Source organism: Priapulus caudatus, unplaced genomic scaffold (assembly GCF_000485595.1).
Source record: "Priapulus caudatus unplaced genomic scaffold, Priapulus_caudatus-5.0.1 Scaffold722, whole genome shotgun sequence".
In the NCBI taxonomy this organism is placed as follows: Eukaryota; Metazoa; Priapulida; class Priapulimorpha; order Priapulimorphida; family Priapulidae; genus Priapulus; species Priapulus caudatus.
Genome location: NW_014577783.1, coordinates 129,337 through 147,742, shown reverse-complemented (window position 1 = coordinate 147,742; position 18,406 = coordinate 129,337). Strand labels below are relative to the sequence as shown.

Sequence of the window (18,406 nt, the reverse complement as noted above, 5' to 3'; positions counted from 1 at the left end):
ACATGAATTCGCTATTAAGTTTAAAGTTGGTATTTGGCCCCATGTTTATATGCATTAGCTATTATGTTCCAGTTTGGCCGTTTGTGACCACAGCTACTCTTCCAGCTAAATGGATATGATATCTCACTACACCTTGACTAGTTAATTTCTTCGACGGGCTGCAGCACAGCACGTAATTCCTGCAATGGGACTAACTTGGCAAGGCTCAGCTTGAAGCGAAATGTCAAAGTGAAGCCTAAAATAGGGAAAATAAGTTTCCCGCTGGGACTCCGAACCGGGAATCTCGGCAGAATCAGACTAGAGCGCGACAGAAAAACCGCAGCGCAGCACAAGTGGGTGCTATATCCTTGACGTGACCCGGAGTAGCGAGCGTGATGTTGCTTCCCCTCACCACGCAAAAAGGGAAAATTCGCTCTAGCTGAACAGGCGTCATCAGTGTATTGGAGGCTTCCGATGTCACGGCTGCGTTCGTGCTCTGTGGCGGCCAGCCCGATTTCCACGTTTCAAAATACACCCATGAAATTAGAAACTTGGAATGCTGGGCCGGTGGAAACGTAAGCGCTGAAGTCGGTATGCACCGAGCGGGCACCCATCCGCGTTTTTATAAAAAATGTAAGCAGCGGACCTTGCGAAAAACAGGGAAACACTTTGTGAAAGCGTATATATACATGGGCGTGCACTTATTGTTCACTAAAACATAAGTGTCTTTTAAGAAAGCTTAATCGAAGGGCTCTTGAGAGAACGGTAATAGAACGTATTATCTCTGCGGCGGCGTATTCGTTGTCAGGGCGGGCACTCGTAGAATAATCAGAAATGCGAACACCGGCGCTAGCCTTCTATTGCTTATTACCTAGGTGAGATTATATAGAGCTATCTTTGGATGTGTGTGTGTTGTGCTGTGGGTAATAGTATGAGTGTGTGTTTTGTGTGAAAGGGGTGTTTTGTTTGTTCCCCCTCTAAGGCATGGCGCTGGTTTCGGCCCCGCTTCCTACATGATTTGTCACTTAAAAGTTATTCCAAGCCCTTCAGACGAGAGCCCTAAAGACTGAAGAATATATTCAGCAACACCACGCCCTCTCGGAATTCGAGTCGGATGTTCTGGCTGGAGAAAAAAAAATAAAAAAAGTTTAAGTATTGAAGTATTGAGCCCCTCCCCCCCCCCTGAAACACCAAAATTTTACTTAATTTGATAAGAATAAATGCTATTGTTGCACGGATAAAAGGTTGAATGTCTAAGTTCCGCGTAGACAGCAAGATCCCCCATTGAGACACAACAATACATGGAACTTGAGCACTGCGTCTGCTTGAACTAGGCGCGGCCAGTACTGATGAACAATTGTTAATTCATGTAATTTTTACACTAATCACACCCTCCAATGTGGTGACAGAGACATCGTTGAGGAAGATCGAGAGTTCGTAAGAGGAAAGTGAGAGATCACCCAAGCACAAAATATCTATTCCTCAAATTAAGATGTGGTGCTGACCGTTTGGGCCAATCTGTGGTAACGCATCCAAGCCGCCACCCTACTGCAACAAAGATTCCACATCCTCCCTGCTCAACTCCGGTACTAACTAAACATCGAATACAGAGTCAACCGCGCATGGCTCTCTTGGGACGAGGGTGAACCGATAGCAAAAACCGTACTGAAACAAGTAGATCAGTGCAGTAGCTGTGCCAGTGTTAACCCTGTAAGGTAGCCCAGGCAGTGGTTTTATCATTTCTTACTGGCAGCCATTACATCGAAAGAGTTCAACTTAAATACTCTGTTGCACTTACACATGCGAGTACTTTAATATTTTGAAAAGATCAACCATTGTCACTCGTGTTTATCTTACGGGTAATACCCTGGTTCATATATGCATAGAGTGAGTAAGCAAGATAGAAGTGGTCAGAACCGAACTGTGTGTCGTTTCACGGCACATAAGCGTTAGGGAGAACGTGGCGCAGGGCCGAGAGGAGATAAACCTACGAAAATTGATTATTCGAGACGAGTCAGTCAAGACGACCAGTCTAATTGAGGAATAAGAATTTTGTTGTGAGCCATGAACCTGGTCCAACGTGGGTGATTCCTGATAGTGGCCCATACGGCGGCAGTCCAAGAGACGCAGTGTATAATCCCGAAAATGTAATGTGATGTGGATCTGCTGGAACGCACTGCATCTATCAAGACCGAAAAAAATAGCATTTTTTCGCAAAAATTTTTGACTCATTAACTGTAATACTTAACTTTTTTAATTGTTTTTTTCTCAGGCCAGAACATCTCCAGACTGGTGATCTGAATATATCTTCCGTTAGCGCGATTGGAGTGACAGAATAGGCGAAAACAGGACAAAACAAACCACACACACAACACAAAACCCACACACACACAACACACACACAAGATAGCCAAATTATAGTATAGAAAGAAGCAGCGCCTGTCGCATCTGAATTCAGCATCGCGACCACGGAATGGCCGCGAGAATATCCGTTTCAAACCGCAAGCCTTCGTGGGCTCGAAGCCTTGTGTGAATAGCGCAATATATACGCTTTCACAGTTCCTGCAGCGCTGCTAATTAAAAGCGGTCCGCCTCGTGCATTACACAGTGCTGCACAGAGACGAACGCAGCCGTGAACGAAGCGCTCCAATACACTATGACGCCTTCGGAGCTAAGAATTTCCCCTTTCGGTAGGCGAAGCAAATTCACGCGTCGGTGTCAGGATATGCCCACGTGTGCGCGTGTGCGCGCGTGTGCGTGTGTCAGCGTGTGGTGCCGTGTTGCGCGCGTGTTCGTGTGCGTGTGCGCGCGTGTGCCGCGTGTGGCGCGCTGTCGAAAACGCTACGGACGGCAATCAACGCAGCCTCACGGACTAAATCATCACACTAGTAATCCATCATACGTAGCCATAATTATCATCGTGGGTTTTATTGTAAACATCTCAAATCGCAGTCGTTTGAAAGCCGTCGTGTGGAAATTAATAATGCCATCCACATCAAATGGAACGATCAATGACATGCGCTCGCAACCTCGCACATCAGTCGAACTCATCAGATGGCGCTAAGGCAACAGTCGATTCCATCAGACGCAGCAACGCACGGCATTAGCTACCCCGCTCGTTTAGATCTCTCCTCTCGCGTGCTATATATCGCTCTCTCTCTCTCTCCTCTCTCTCGTCTCTCTCATCTCTCGTCTCTCTCTCTCCCTCCTCCTCTCGTCGCTCTCCTCTCTCTTCTCTCTTCTCTCTCTCTCTCTCTCTCTTCTCCTCTCATCTCTCTCTGCTGTTTCTCTCTGGTCATCTCTACCTCTCTCTCTCTCTCTATCTCTCTCTCTCTCTCTCTCGCGCGGCGCTTCTCTCTTCTCTTTCTCTCTCTCTCGTCTCTCTTCTCTCCTCTCTCGCTGTCCTCTCTCCTCTCTCTCTATGCTCTCTCGCTCTCTCTCTCTCTCTCCTCTCTCACGCTCTCTCTTATCTCTCTCACCTCTGTCTCTCATCTCTTGTCTCTCCTCTGTCTCTCCTAAATCTCTCTCTCTGTCTCTCTCTCTCTCTCTCTCTCTCTCTCTCCTCTCTCTGCTCTCTCTCTCCTCTCTCTCTCTCCTCTTTCTCTGTGTGTGCGCTCATCTCTCTTTATCTCTCTCCCTCTCTCATTATCTTCTCTCTCTCTTCACTCTCTCTCTCCCTTCTGTGTCGGCTCTCTCTCCCTTTCATCTCTCTTTCTCTCTCTTTCCCTCTCTCTCTCGTCTCTCTCGTCGTCTCTCTCTCTCATCTTCTCTCTCGTCCACTCTCTCTCTTTCTCTTTCTCTTCTCTCGTCTCTATCTCGCTGTGTCCTGCTCTCTAAGCCGAGGGCACGCTATGGCGTCTCCGCGGCACATCAGGCGGGCGCTTAATAGAATCTCGTCATCTCCCTATAGTGAGCACGCCGCCTTCTGAACGACGGACTTCCGCGATCGTCCGCGAGGTTCAGAAGCTGGCGAAGCCAGGCAAAATCAATCTTCGCAGAACATAAGATGCTAGAAGACTCGGGGTGGGAATGTGTGGTGGGTGGCCCCACGGAACATAGATGCTAGATCGGGGTGGAATGTGTGGGTGGGGGTGGCCCCACGGAACATTAGATGCTAGATCGGGGTGGGATGTGTGGGTAGGGGTGGCCCCACGGAACATAGATGCTAGATCGGGGTGGGATGTGTGGGTGGGGGTGGCCCCACGGAACATAGATGCTAGATCGGGGTGGGATGTGCGCGTGGGGGTGGCCCCACGGAACATAGATGCTAGATCGGGGTGGGATGTGCGCGTGGGGGTGGCCCCACGGTCAATAGATGCTAGATCGGGGTGGGATGTGTGGGTGGGGGTGGCCCCACGGAACATATATGCTAGATCGGGGTGCGATGCTAATTAATGTAGTTTGAAACAAGCAACAGTGGGATCGATCAACGTGGCCGGCCGTGTGAATCTAGTCGCGTGCAGTGGCGCCTAGCAATCAATGATCGTAACACTAACGCTAACAAGTACACTAACTCTTAACACTTACCCCACCGAGTGCACTGCGTTGACCCGCCTAGCGCCACACATACAAGTACTCAACACGACACGATACAGCAGTAACAGGCCTACACGACACGATACAACAGTGACAGGCCTACACGACACAACACAGCAGTAACAGGACTACACGACACGATACAACAGTGACAGGCCTAAACGACACGATACAACAGTGACAGGCCTACACGACACAACACAGCAGTAACAGGCATACACGGCACGCCGGTAAAAATTTGCAGTCATGTAGATCGATACCAATGTATCAGCCAGCCATGCTGGCAGCATAAGGCGCTCGCTAAAGATGAAAGGGCTTCGCCGAATCATATGTAAATTCGATGGACTAGTAAGTAGGAAGAACAGTGTGAATGGCGCTTTACAGTCTTTCATGTTCACTATCTGCAAGGGGAGGGATGGCTAGCTAAGAAGAAAGTAAGAGCGAGAGCAGGGAGAGCGAAGGACAAAGGGGGAGACGGGGGCGGGGAACAGAGGGGAAGAACGCGGACTGAGGAGAGAGAGGAGGATGGGGGAACGCACGATGGGAGAAAGTGGGAGGGTGGGATAAAGAATATGGTACATACTATAGCAGTAACGACCAAGTACCGTCCCCCTGGTCCATGGATCCATATAGAGACGATCTCAATTTATCTATTACACATTATATTTACTACGCACGGACACATTTAAACCAAGTTCGTATGTAGTAATATTGTTGTGTGACGGCAAACCACTCAAGGCTTACAACACGTTCATGACCCGCTATAAAACAGGCCTTCTTAACCTGTGGTCCATGGACCAGTTTGGGGTCCGTGGATGGAATTCAGGGAGTCCGTGAACCAGGTGTTTATGTGCTTATATGCATTTTCTGGGGAAGGATCCGTAGCTTTCACCAGATTCTCAAAATGGTCATGTCCTTTTGAAAGGTTAAGAACCACTGCGCTATATAAACCCATGTACCTCTGGGCCATTACAAATACATAGCTCTAGGTAGCCCATAGAATGTTTGTGCATAGTTAAAATGCTATCAACGTATGCGTAAGATTTTACCACTTCAGACGCTAAACATGCAGTTCCTGTGAATTAGTGAGTTGTTACGTGCGTTCATGATACACCGATTAATACTACTGACATTCAACGTGAATAGAAGGAATTCACATTTAAGATAGCCCTAAGAATAAACGTTTTGTACAAATCTGTGCACAATAAAACTAAATAAGGCATGCAAATATGCGTTCGATTTTCAAAACTTTGGATATATTCATGAGCTAATAATACCTATTATTACCTAGGTATTATAATTTACCTAGGTATTATTAGCTCTTGATATATTGTTTAGCTTATTAAACCCACGTAAAAACATTCGGATTAATAAATGAAAGAGCCTTCCTCTAATACATAGGTTCAAGAGCGTATTAAGTATGCTCTATGAATAATTAATACGCTCTTGATAGGTTTCAGCATATACCCCATAACAATTTTACCCACGAACTCTGACTAGTGACTACGAACCTCGCGATCGTGTCTAAACTACGTTGTCGATATTTCAAGATTATTTACGACCGGCTTTTGGTAGCTTAGCTAGAATGAGAAGACGTCTCGTGTTCGAGATCTGTGTAATCGGCAACATGTATAGATAACGTCCTCACTGCAGCCCCGCCTCTCCTTGTAGCACAGCTTACAGTGTCAGTCGATAACAGTAGTTCTTACAGCATGCCTGCCGATTTACAGCCTAGCATCGCTGCCAGCAATATAGCACAGGCTATACGCGCGGCAGAATCCCATGTCATGCCAACTGGACATCTGTTACAGTATACGAGAATCGATTCGCAACGTATCAAATCCACATGAAAGGGCGGTTGCCTTTGCGGACACGGCGCCGGAATATACTGTTAGTTTTTTTTACGCGCGCGCCATGAATGGACGAAGATGCGTATGATTGTGACGAGAACGTAGGATGAAAAGAACGCATCGTGGTGACATTCCGGATACGAGAGCCTCGGCTAGACTGACGCCAAAGTTGCCCGTGACCAGAGACCCTGATTCGTAGAGACTCGTTGATTCTGAACGACTTGCAGAGTCAGTCTATACCCAAGGCGCGAATTTTTTTTTCTTACACGTTATATCCATTGCAGAGTTTTGGGCTCCTCTGATTTGCTTTGACTCAACAAACCTTCAAAACAAGGGAACAAACGCCATTTGTAAATATTTGTTATGGTTTATGATCGGTAGATAAGTAAGTTTTCTGGTGTATTTTCCATAAAAACACACATTTTACTCATTAATATAAAATATAATATCACTAGTATAATTACAATTCTTTGTGTAAATGTGTTATTTTTATCGTTAACGTTAAGTTATGAGAGGGTCTGGGCCATAGATATCCCATAAATGGGATATCTATGGTCTGGGCTCTCGTAACACTTAATTACTACATACGTACGTATACGTACTCGTACTATAGTATAGCCCTTCGCTCCGTCGCAGGAGGAAGGAGCGAAGAGCTATAGTACTAGAGCTATACGTACTCGTACTATAGTATAGCCCTTCGCTCCGTCGCAGGAGGAAGGAGCGAAAGGCTATAGTACTAGAGCTATACGTACTCGTACTCGTTGACGCTAGAGCCTAAACTGAGAAAAAAGTTTTCTGGTGTATTTTTTTGAAAAACTTAAAACACATTTTACTCATTAAGATAAAATAAAATATCACTATAATTGCAATTCTTTGTGTACATGTATTTTCAAATGTAAACAAGTACTAACACATACGTGTCGTTTAATAACAAAGGTTTGTTTACTTTTTGCTCATAGTACGAGTACGTATACGTACGTATGTAGTATTACGAGAGCCCAGACCCTCTCATAATTTAAGATTATGATGAAAATAACACATTTACACAAAGAATTGTAATTATAGTGATATTATATTTCATATTAATGAGTAAAATGTGTGTTTTTCATAGAAAATACATCAGAAAACGTACTTATCTACCGATCATAAACTAAAACAAATATTTGCAAATATTTGCTCGGGCCAAAAACGTCCGTGTGAACGCGCCTTATATATATAAGTTGATTTATATGCTCTGCTTTGACTCAACAAACCTTTCAAAACAAGAGAACAAACGCCATTTGAAAATATTTGTTTTAGTTTATGATCGGTAGATAAGTACGTTACGTGATTTATATGCTCTGGTCAAAGAAAATCAAAGCAGCCAATCAGAGGAGCCCCATGGATATAACGTGTAGGAAAAAAATTCGCACCCCGGGCTGACTTCAGCCCAAAACGCCGCGCTTCGCTGTCTATAATTACCCTATCTCACTTACAGTCGATTTTTTTACACAGGCTAGTATTCAAACCTCACGATCATTGGCAACCATACGAAACCATATACCGTTAATGACGAGAACCGAATGTGGTCGCCATCTTGACAGCGAAATACGATGCAGAAATACAGTAGCAGTGTCTTCCACTATTGCACCGATTTACCTTAAAAATAGACATCTACACTAGTTTAAAAAATACGAATATTAGTTCAGCAGTCAGCAGCTGGAACCACCGAATAGATAGATACGTTCACATAGAATTGGCTGTTACATATCTCCCACTCGCGCGCGCGCACGTGGCACTAAACCCTATAAGATTACATCGTTACACCAAAAGTTTATAAACTAGTGAGATATATAATATGCAACTATTCTAGTTGTGGTGAGGACACTTTCCGGGGGAACGGCGTTTCCCGTAATGGCTCCAGCAAATATATTGCCACACCCTACCGGTTAAAGAAACAAGAATAAACACTCCGCTTATTAGTTTTATCGCAGCAGATACTGCCTCGAGTTATACGCAGAAGCGTGCTACCATCGCAAGCCCTCCCGGTGACCTTTAGCATGCTGCGCAATGTGGCTTCACCGACCAACCGACGAAATGTGTTCCGGCAAAGCTGTTCGAGAGAGCTTCAGGGCCGTGCACACTAGTTAGTTTGCTTTGACGTGACCGGAATCTAAAACAGCGCTACGTATGCGCAAAACGACAGCGGCCTTGCGGCTGCTGCGTGGCCGACTGGCTGTGAAAACAACAACCCTTAATCGTGCTACGACCCGCGCCGAAACATGCATGGCTTCATCCCATCAGCGACTCGACGAACAAAAAATCGATGTTTGCATTCCGCAGGGACACGGAAGTCATGACGTCCGAGGATGGCCCTTAATATCGGAGTGTGAAGACACGACGCACGCTACTGGCAGTACTGCACACTTACACATAACGATAGATAGATAACTCTATATTTATGTGTAAGTGTGCAGTACTGCCAGTTAAGTAGCGTCACTAGCGTGCAGCAGCGTGCGTGCGGTGGGCGTGTGTTGCATTGGCTGGAGCATTTGCAGCACGGCTTGTCGGCAATAATAGGTAAAGGAGAGTAGAGAAACATTAAGACTTTGGTAGTAAATAGATTTCGTATTTATTTAGCTTTATATTTTATTGAAACGCTCCAAGTGCCTGTGCTTCTGTTCATCCCAGCGGTGTAGAACATTCATGGAAACAGTTTAGACTGATTCCACGAATCGTTGTTGCCATTCTTAGGCGCAGTTACCGGGACGTTTGGAGACAGTCTAGGCATGGCTGAAGATCCCCTGAGATCAGACCACGTCATGGCGAATGCTTACACACTGGGATTATTAGCTTATGACAGGTTGCTAGATAACAGCCACTACTATTTACTTGACGCTCAGTCTAACGAGACAACAAGTTGTTATCCATAATACAGCTTATTTCAGACCACTCGTATTTTGGAATTTCATCGAAATAACATTTTTCAGTGGAGAATAACTACTTTTAATCTTACATTCATGTACATTCATGACGCGTGGTCTGCTCACAGAGTGAATCTACATGGCAGCCAAACGGGGGAATCACAGTGCTTTACGTATGCCACACGTGTTTTACGTGCTTTACGTATGCCACACGTGTTTTACGTGCTTTACGTATGCCACACGTGTTTTACGTGCGTCTTATCGTAACGCCCACACAGTGGCCGGAGAGGTTTGTGTGTTTACGGTGCTTTAACGTATGCCGCCACGTTTTTAGTATTCCAGCCGTGTTTACGTTATGCCGGACACGTGTTTTGGTCTGCTGCTTGACGTTTGCCACATGCTAGCACGTGGTTTTATCATGAGCTTCCGCTGTCTTTACGCTTACACTAACACGGCTGTTTACGTGCATTTACGTATTCCACACCGTGTTTTCACGTAGCTTACGGATGCAAAGCACGTGTTTAACGGCATTAACTCTATGCCGGCGCACGTGTTTATTACGCAAGCTTTACGATTATTTCCACACGTTGAGTTTCGTGTAAAATAAATCAAGTCGAAAACCGCGCAGACGCATGTCATAAATACCTCTGCCAGGGTGCAGCGGAAGGTTATGTTTTTCCACCTGCTGTATGTTCCTGTATCCGCTTTGTGTTTTCGTGCGGTGAATGTGGGCTTGATTTGTGCTACAGCCTAAGCTGAAAAATTTTTCATGTACGGCATTTATCATAAAATGCCCCTATTCAAGGATAGGTCAGACAAATGCGCGCTAACTTAGACAGATTGATGAGAGATTTTATGGTGATCCTGCATTCCAATTAACTTGATTAATTAATTAATTAATTATTAACTTAATCTCTCATGATACGTCAGTTAAATAGGTAACCTTGCATTAGAAGATTCTATACCCATTTCGTGATGATCCGCTGATCCAATTAATTATAGTACATTATATAAGTAAAATTTTCAGGATTAGTCCCGTCTATAAATTGGTTGGAATGAGCGTAATGTTAGAAATTGATTACATTTTAATGTGTTTGGATCCCGCATCCAATTAAATTAGTTAAATTAATAAATTGAATAATAAACTATGTTCACGTTAGTACTGCGCACTCGCACAAAGAATTAATCAGCCATGCCGGAGGTCTAGTCTCTCCGGAGGCCTCTAGTTATAAAGTAGTTAACGCAGTCTTGTAAACACAGCGGAAGCGGTCCGCCGCACGCTTCGCCTGGACACATATGCAACACAAACCCGCGCAGCAGTCGCCGGTTTCGCGATTATACAAACCTAGTTGTTCGTATGCCGCGCGGCTGCATTCCAATAATCAAATAGCGACACCGCATAATTTATAGCAGGTACAATACGTAATTGTACACTACGGCATTCCTGTGCCTTTATCTATCTATCTCTCTCTCTATCTACTCCTGTATCTCTTCTCTCCTCTCTCTCACTCTCTTCTCTTCTCTCTCTCTCCTCTCTCTCTCATCTCCTCTCTCTCTCTCTCTCTCTCTCGTCTCTCTCTCTCTCGCGTCATCCTCTCTTCTCTCTCTAGCTCTCTCCTCTCCTCTCTCCTCTACTCTCTCTTTCTTCTCACCCTGTAGCATCTACGACCCGGCTGAATCTGTTGACTACTGCTGTACACCGCTGCTGGCATGTCTTCACCATGCCGGCTACAGCCCCAATGCGCCCAGAATGCTTCCTCCCCTATAACGCACTCCTAGCCTTCGGCTTATATAGCGTACAATTGTAATCGCAATTGTGTGCTGGTGACACTACTGACATCTGATACTACGGCTCCCACACCCGCTGCCGGCTGACTGTTACTCTACACTATACTAGGGTCGACTACTGCCCTTCGTGTCTCCGGTGCGCTTCGCCGTGAAACCACCAGGCCACTCTGCCGCAACAGCGTCAGTAAAAACTGATATAATAATCATGAAGGCACATTCACACCAATACTACTTACCTCTCAATTTACAGTTGCCACTGTTTGTTGTGTCACGCTGCTACCCTGTATACTAGCCCACTTTCCTGCGTAAAAAACAACGGTACTTACGTCACTCCAATGGACGCACGCTCCGCACAATTCGCAAGCCGACTGCGGACGTAATTGTTGGCTTCTGCTTGCATGTGCGCCTATATGACTAGATGCAGCTAAAAATATTATAACCATTAAGTTTCAATATAAGTAATATCTGAGGTTATGACTCTAGTTATATAGGTGATATGAGTTATGACTATATATATGTATAGGATTATATGATATACTTATATTATATTATATTATATTATCATTATATTATCTTATATTATATATCTATGTGGTGGAAACGAAGTCGTTATGAACGCGCGCCGCATCATACGAGCAGCCCGTGCTGGATTGCATACTGGAGGCACGCGAAATGCCATCTAGAATCCGCCAGGGAGTCGCGTTTGAAGCACTGAAGCCGACGCATGCTCACATGTCCTGTCGATCCAATTATGACAGCCCTGAGGCTGTCACCCTGATAGGGAGCGGCCACCGCTTCCAGGTTTCCCATGTGCCGTATTTCCGGTAGGCAGGCGATAATTGAGTCGCGTGGACCGCAAATGATAGATGTACAGTCAGAAGCATATTAATTAATGAGAGCGTTAATTAACGCGGTCTATTTACAGACGCCTTCATATCAAAAGTCGAGACCGATGTTGGTCTTTAGTTTGAAGACACGCGCACATGTACAAACATTTATATAAAGCACATGGCTACATAGTGAACCTGGACAGACTCAACTCTCTCGTGGTTGAACTGAACGATTCCTTTCAAGATAATATATATATACAAAATTAGTAATAACACATTAACAACCCTAAACGCGACTAACACATAATACATATATACACATGGGTAATATTTTAGTTTGCATTTATTGGTGTTATTCTAATATAGTAATAAGCAGCTGGATACAAAATGCACCCTTTAGAATGTAGTCTATACAATGGATATTCAAAATTCCTGCCGTGAAATATTTAAATGAACGTTCAATTTTCTATGGTTGCAGAGACCTGCTCAAAGAATGTTACCATTATTAATTAACTCACAATAAATCAACTTTACGCTTCATTTGCTTCCAATGATGATTCAAAGTCGGGGTAGGGGTGGAGTTGAGTAAAGTCACTTATTACAGAGACGTATTCATTGCGCTCCTACAATGGCTAATGGCTCAACAAGAAGCGACCATCTTTATTTTTCATTTTTCATTTTCATTCAGCTTATTTAAAACGCTTTAAACATAAAAGGCAGAACTTACAGGAAAGAAAAAAAATCTACCCTAGAAATTCCCTATGGACACATCGATCCGCATACATCTGGCTATCTCTGGCACCAAGTACAGAGCTGATGTCTATTAAGCTCCTATTTATCCTACGAGGCAGAAAATTCTATTGATTCTATCTTTCCGGTACCAACACATTTAGCTACTCGTTCCGAATTTATATTTATTATATTCATAACAGATGCAGTGCGTTGCGGTTGTAGACTGGGTGGATTTTACATCATTTTCCCACAAGCATTCACGAGAATTGCTCGAAAATCGAGCACATAACAATCCAAGACGACCTTCTAATATAACCCACCTAATCTGTGAACCCACGGATGATACATATATTATATATATATATATATATATATATATATATATATCAGGACATTTATCGTCCTATTGATTTCTGTTCAATGCGTCATACTCAATCACTTGATTTGCGTGTTGAGTAGCTCACCATTAACGCTGTAGTGTCGTGCCTCGGCCTTCCTGATTATATAACGGTTCTATGTTAAAAGATTATGCTAAATTTCGAATATCCAGTGTATAAAAAGAAAAGCTAGACTCTCAGCAGCCAACAGGCACATATAAACGAAGAAACCTACCGCTAGGAATTCCTTCATCCATCCTTTCAGCATCCCCTCCGGCTGTAAATAAAATGGGAAGAAGAATATTACACCTAGGTAACTGACACATAGTAACGTTTATTAATCAGCTTATAATTGCGTGCAAGGCGTTAATTAAAAGGCGCGTCAGAAGCAGATGAAATTTACTGACAAGCTTACTCGTAGGTACTGCCTACGCAGACCACGCAGATGTACATACGAAACTGACACACATCGTTCTATTACCGATTCAGCCAACGTCTTTATCAATAGGTTTCCGTTTAAAAACGATAACAACTATTATGTTATGTACACATCCGTCCTACATACGTGATACGTACAGATGCCGCAAGCTGGCAAAGATCCATTGGAACCACGTATGTTCAGCACGAACACAATTTATACTAGACTACATTCATATGGCATGAAGTGTAGATGAACAACAATACTAGCAAATGCATGTAAGATTAAGGGAACACTGATGTTGTGAAAATGAAGCCGGCAATCTCTGCAGATGGGAGGCGAGTAAGTAATTAGTTTGCCTGTAATGCTATCGTACAGTGACTGCTATTTGGAGCCCTGAGAATCCAGAAAGGAAAGTGCCGGTAATACCTCCTCCCCCATCATTGCATGGAAACCGTAATGTATTGCATATGAAGAGGTAACTACACTGTGTTTATCGTTATTCTTTCATCTTCCAATTTTGTCTACAATATGACCGCAGTACAGGCCACCCAGCTAACGGGCAGCCGGCTGCAAGGGGTGGTAGGATATGTTTACTAGGCACTTCTAATTTTAACATATATTTTAAATTTAATTAGGGTCAGGGTTAGGGTTAGGGTTAGGGCACTTTTTAGGGTTTTTGGGTCGTGTGTGGAGGTGTGTGATGTGATGATGTGATGTGCGGAGATGTGATGCTGTGAGGGGGTGGGTGGACAAGAGGTGTAACGATGTAGCGATGGGGGTATCGTGTTGTAGTGCGTAGAGTAGAGGGTGTGTGGTTGGGGGCGAAGTGAGGGATGGAGGGCACGAGATGACCACGTGCCGATACACCACAGCCTTTTTATGAATTTACATCGATCATTAGAACAAGATTTCAGAGTGCTCCGGCATAATGGCAGGAAAATGTACATATAAACGTTAAAAATATGACACTGAAAGCATACTAAATTCAAGACTCTCATTCGAACGTTTACATGAGCCTCTGCCGACCGGACGACTTGCGTATTTACGTCCCAGTTTGCATGTATTCACGATTTGCAAAACCCCTGGTGTGCGCTGAACGAAGAAATAAATGATGCAAGCTAAGAACTTGACTGGTCTGGCGGCCCGTGCCTTGAGGGCACGATGATGTGTTGCTGTCTAGTGGAGGGCAATCGGATGCGTCTACCGCAAAATGGAAAAAAAACAAAACCGACAAGAGCACGCTAACCGCCTTAACTGCTGAGGTAAAGCTACTACAGCATCTGAAAGCTCGACATGCATGCAGTATCAGCAGCCTGTCGCATAAGCATTCGCATGAAATAGCACCAGCTAAATACATAGCGACAGAGTTATCTGAATTTGATGAACTCTACTATGAAAGAATTTAGCTTTAGCCTTTAGAGGCAGTACTATTACCCGCAGGTGCCTATAAATAGCTTTTAGAGAAGCCAACGACACAGCACACATGCGGTAAAAATAGATGGTCGTACGAAACCCCATTACTGCTGGGCGAGCAGCATTAGTAACTAGGAAGTGGGGGAGCGCCGAAAAATGTGCATCCGGGCCATCCCCCGCGGATCGGCAGGCGCCAAGCGAAGAGCACATACGTGATCGCCCCAGCAATTTTGTTAGATAAGTAACCAACAGAAGCTTTCCTTTAAGAGAACTGATGCTGATGTGCTGTCAGAAGCATGAGCTATAAGAACTTATAGGCCGCTTCGATGCCGCCACAGGCCGCTGTGGCGGAGCAAGGGCGGCGTTCTGCTGGGCAATAATGGTCTATGTCGCCGCTGACCTCGTGATGATTTGACCTCGTCTCGTTAGCTATTTGACCTTAATATTATATAATCCTATATACAATGAACGTATATATAGGGTTGGGTTAGGGTTAGGTGTTCGATTCGGGTTAGTGCTAGGGTTAGTCACGAAATAGCGTGAACCCGAGCGAGGTGCAAACGAGGGTCAGTGGGGACATAGACGCCTAGAACGAGCTATAGTTCTAGAGCTATGACAGGGGACGCAGGAGAGTAGCGCCCGTAGGGTCTATGTCTCCCTGCCCTCTGTTTGATCTGGCTCGTTTAGCTATTTCTGACTAACCTTAACGCTAGACCTGTATATATTATATATAATATATATATAATATTATAATGTATTAGTCAGAAATATGCTAAGCCAGTCGAGTCAAACAGAGGTGCAGGGAAAAGCCATGAGACCTTATCTGCCGAGGGTAGGCAGGGTGGGCACGGACTATTACTGTTATTAGAAGTACACTAAAAATTTACGCAATTCTAAGCATTCGTATTTTAATAGAGATTCCAAGGTTACTCCTAACCCTGCTATACAACATTCACCACTGTAAAAACCAAACGGTAAAAATGTAGAGCTTCGGCATTCATCTGCTTTGTCGTTCATAGGGTTAAGATTCTGTACGTCAACCTACCAAGCACTACCTACTCTAGCTACTGTTATTTTCGATAGCATCCAGACATCCACAAATGAACAGCTGCCAGGGTGGTGTACAATGGATTTGTAGCCAGGGGGGGCTAACCGTAACCTCAACTTGCGGCACGCGAAGGGGGGGGGTGTCTGGAACTCTGTGAAATTAGACCCCTTAGATCTTCTCGCGGAGCAGGGGGGGGGCCGAACCCCCTGGACGCCCCCCCTGTACACGCCCCGGTGAGCTGTCAGGGTGTCAACACTGATGCGACTCGATAAAAATGATACTACACACTTTTTTTATAAGCAATCATCGAGGCTTGATTTCCGCAAATTATAAGAATTTTTTAAGAATAATGACTGAGGCTCGACTATCAGACAGCACATTGTCACTCGATACGACGTCGCGCGACCGAGTGATTGATAATGAGGATGACCGAGTCCATGACGGTTTGAATTTTGGGCGGCCGTAGGTGAATCATTATCGCAAATGTGGTTGAAGGCACCTATGACATACCTTCAACGACGAATACTAAATACCGCGTTTCTAACCGCGACGGAGTGAGAGACTATCTAGGTGTGCCTCGAAGACATTGACGCCGGTCCGAAAGTTCATATTCACTGTACGTTAACGAATTGCTATATTTTGAAAAGGAGGGGTTACTTTCTTGTTGTGTATACCTTGTCTGTCTTCTTGATATAGCATTTGCCTCTCTCCGCTCAAGCCAGCTCGTATCCGACGTTAACAATGCCATCGCATTTAACAGGTAATGACACTAATAAGTCGCTTTTTCAACAATTTATTAAGAATCATGTTAAGCCTTATTACGCTGGGTGCAACATGTCGAGTTTCTAAAAATCATCGCAGGGTCAACAAAAAGTCACGATCTTATAAAGACCGAAGAGCAAGCTGTGTACGCCCCATGCGTGTGGTGGCCATGGTAATGTAGCACAGCGTTTCGCATATTACGCAACAATAACATAGTACGCTTTGTCTACCCGTGTATACAGTGACATCAACGGTAGTAATAGGGTGTATGGTTGTACATATGTATACTGATGATCTTCCAGTGGTAGCAAGCCAGTCACTCCTCGATTGTATAGTACATCCATTACCATATATAGCACAGTGTGTTCGTCTATGGGGCAAGCCTTAACCCTGATAGACCCGCACAGGCTATAGTCTTAAATAATCCTATGGTATAGCCTTGGTTTCTCTGTCATATGTTTGACCGTGTAGTAATGCATTGCTGGCCAACCTAACCCTGCTAAACTTCCAAACACCCACCGATTTACACACGTCTTTCACACAATTCATGACGAGGTGCCAGTCAGCAGTAACTGCGACCCAGAACCCTGTGAAGAGCGCTATCCCCCTACATGTTACATGATCCATGGGGGTGAACCACAGTACGTCACAGGGTCGTAGATGAGCGGGGGGGGATGGCATCCCCACTTATTAACGTGGGGGATTGGCGTGTACATCGATCCAGCCCTACTTTCAGGGTGAAAATGTGGGGATTCAAAAATTTCTGGGGAAGACCGCAACCCACGCCTGTTCTTACCACCCTCTCTCGAAATCGTCGCTGCATTGGTTCACTGTCGAGCGTACAAATTGAGCACCCACTCTTCAAATGTATCCCGGCGCTGTAGAGTACTGCTAACTGTGCACAGGCTGCACACTACATATATATGGAATTATTAACTTTTATATGGTGATGTGTCCAGTGTGTGCAGCGTGCAGCACATGGCGGCAGGCCCAGCGTCTTGTTGCAGCTGATCATTTGACGGAATTACAGGATATTGTCGGCTAATAAGAGTGAAAGAGTAAGAAACATGAAGACTTTGTAGTACATAGATTTCGTATTTTTAGCATTATATTTTATTGAAATGCTCCAAGTGCCTGTGCTGTACGTTATCATTGGGATGAACCTACATGTACATGATCATTGGGGTGAACCTACACTTACATGATCATTGGGGTGAGCCTACATGTACATGATCATTGGGATGAACCTACATGTACGTGATCATTGGGAGAACCTACATGTACATGATGCATGGTAAGACCTACATGTACGTGATCATTGGAGAACCTGACATGTACAAGATCCTCTGGAGAACTACATGTGACATGCTCATTGGAGAACCTACATGTACGGATCATAGTGAGACCATACGGGAGTGTTATCATGATCATTTGGCAGGGGAACGACGCTACAATGCTTCGCTGAAGAGTGCATAGGGGAGAACCTAAGGTACGTGATCAGTGTGAAACCTACATGTACGTGATACATTTGAACCTACATTACTGATCCATGGGGGAGAACCTACATGTATCTGTAGTCTTGGGGCGAACCTACCATGTACGTGATCATTGGGAGAACCTACATGTACATGATCATTGGGGCGAACCTACATGATTGTACACAAACGACACCGGTGAACGGCACGGCACAACCCATCAAGCGCCCGGGCCGTAGCGTGTAAATACGATACGGTACGATGTACAGTTTGTATACTTACGTCTTCGAAT

The 18,406-nt window shown here is 44.6% G+C and overlaps 1 protein-coding gene and 1 long non-coding RNA gene across 2 annotated transcripts in view; both read left to right on the top strand.

Annotated features, from left to right (window-relative positions):
• The window catches only part of LOC106813068 (skin secretory protein xP2-like), a 9,058-nt gene extending 6,778 nt beyond the window's left edge, over positions 1–2,280 (top strand). Inside the window, exon 2 of the mRNA XM_014817117.1 lies at positions 2,252–2,280. Within this exon, the coding sequence (XP_014672603.1) occupies positions 2,252–2,280 (29 nt within the window). The remainder of the gene's footprint in view (positions 1–2,251) is intronic.
• Positions 2,281–5,275: 2,995 nt separating this feature from the next.
• Positions 5,276–18,406, top strand: part of LOC106813071 — a 13,847-nt gene continuing 716 nt past the window's right edge. The window contains exons 1-2 of the long non-coding RNA XR_001394421.1: positions 5,276–5,357; positions 9,099–9,103. This is a non-coding gene — a long non-coding RNA (uncharacterized LOC106813071). The remainder of the gene's footprint in view (positions 5,358–9,098; positions 9,104–18,406) is intronic.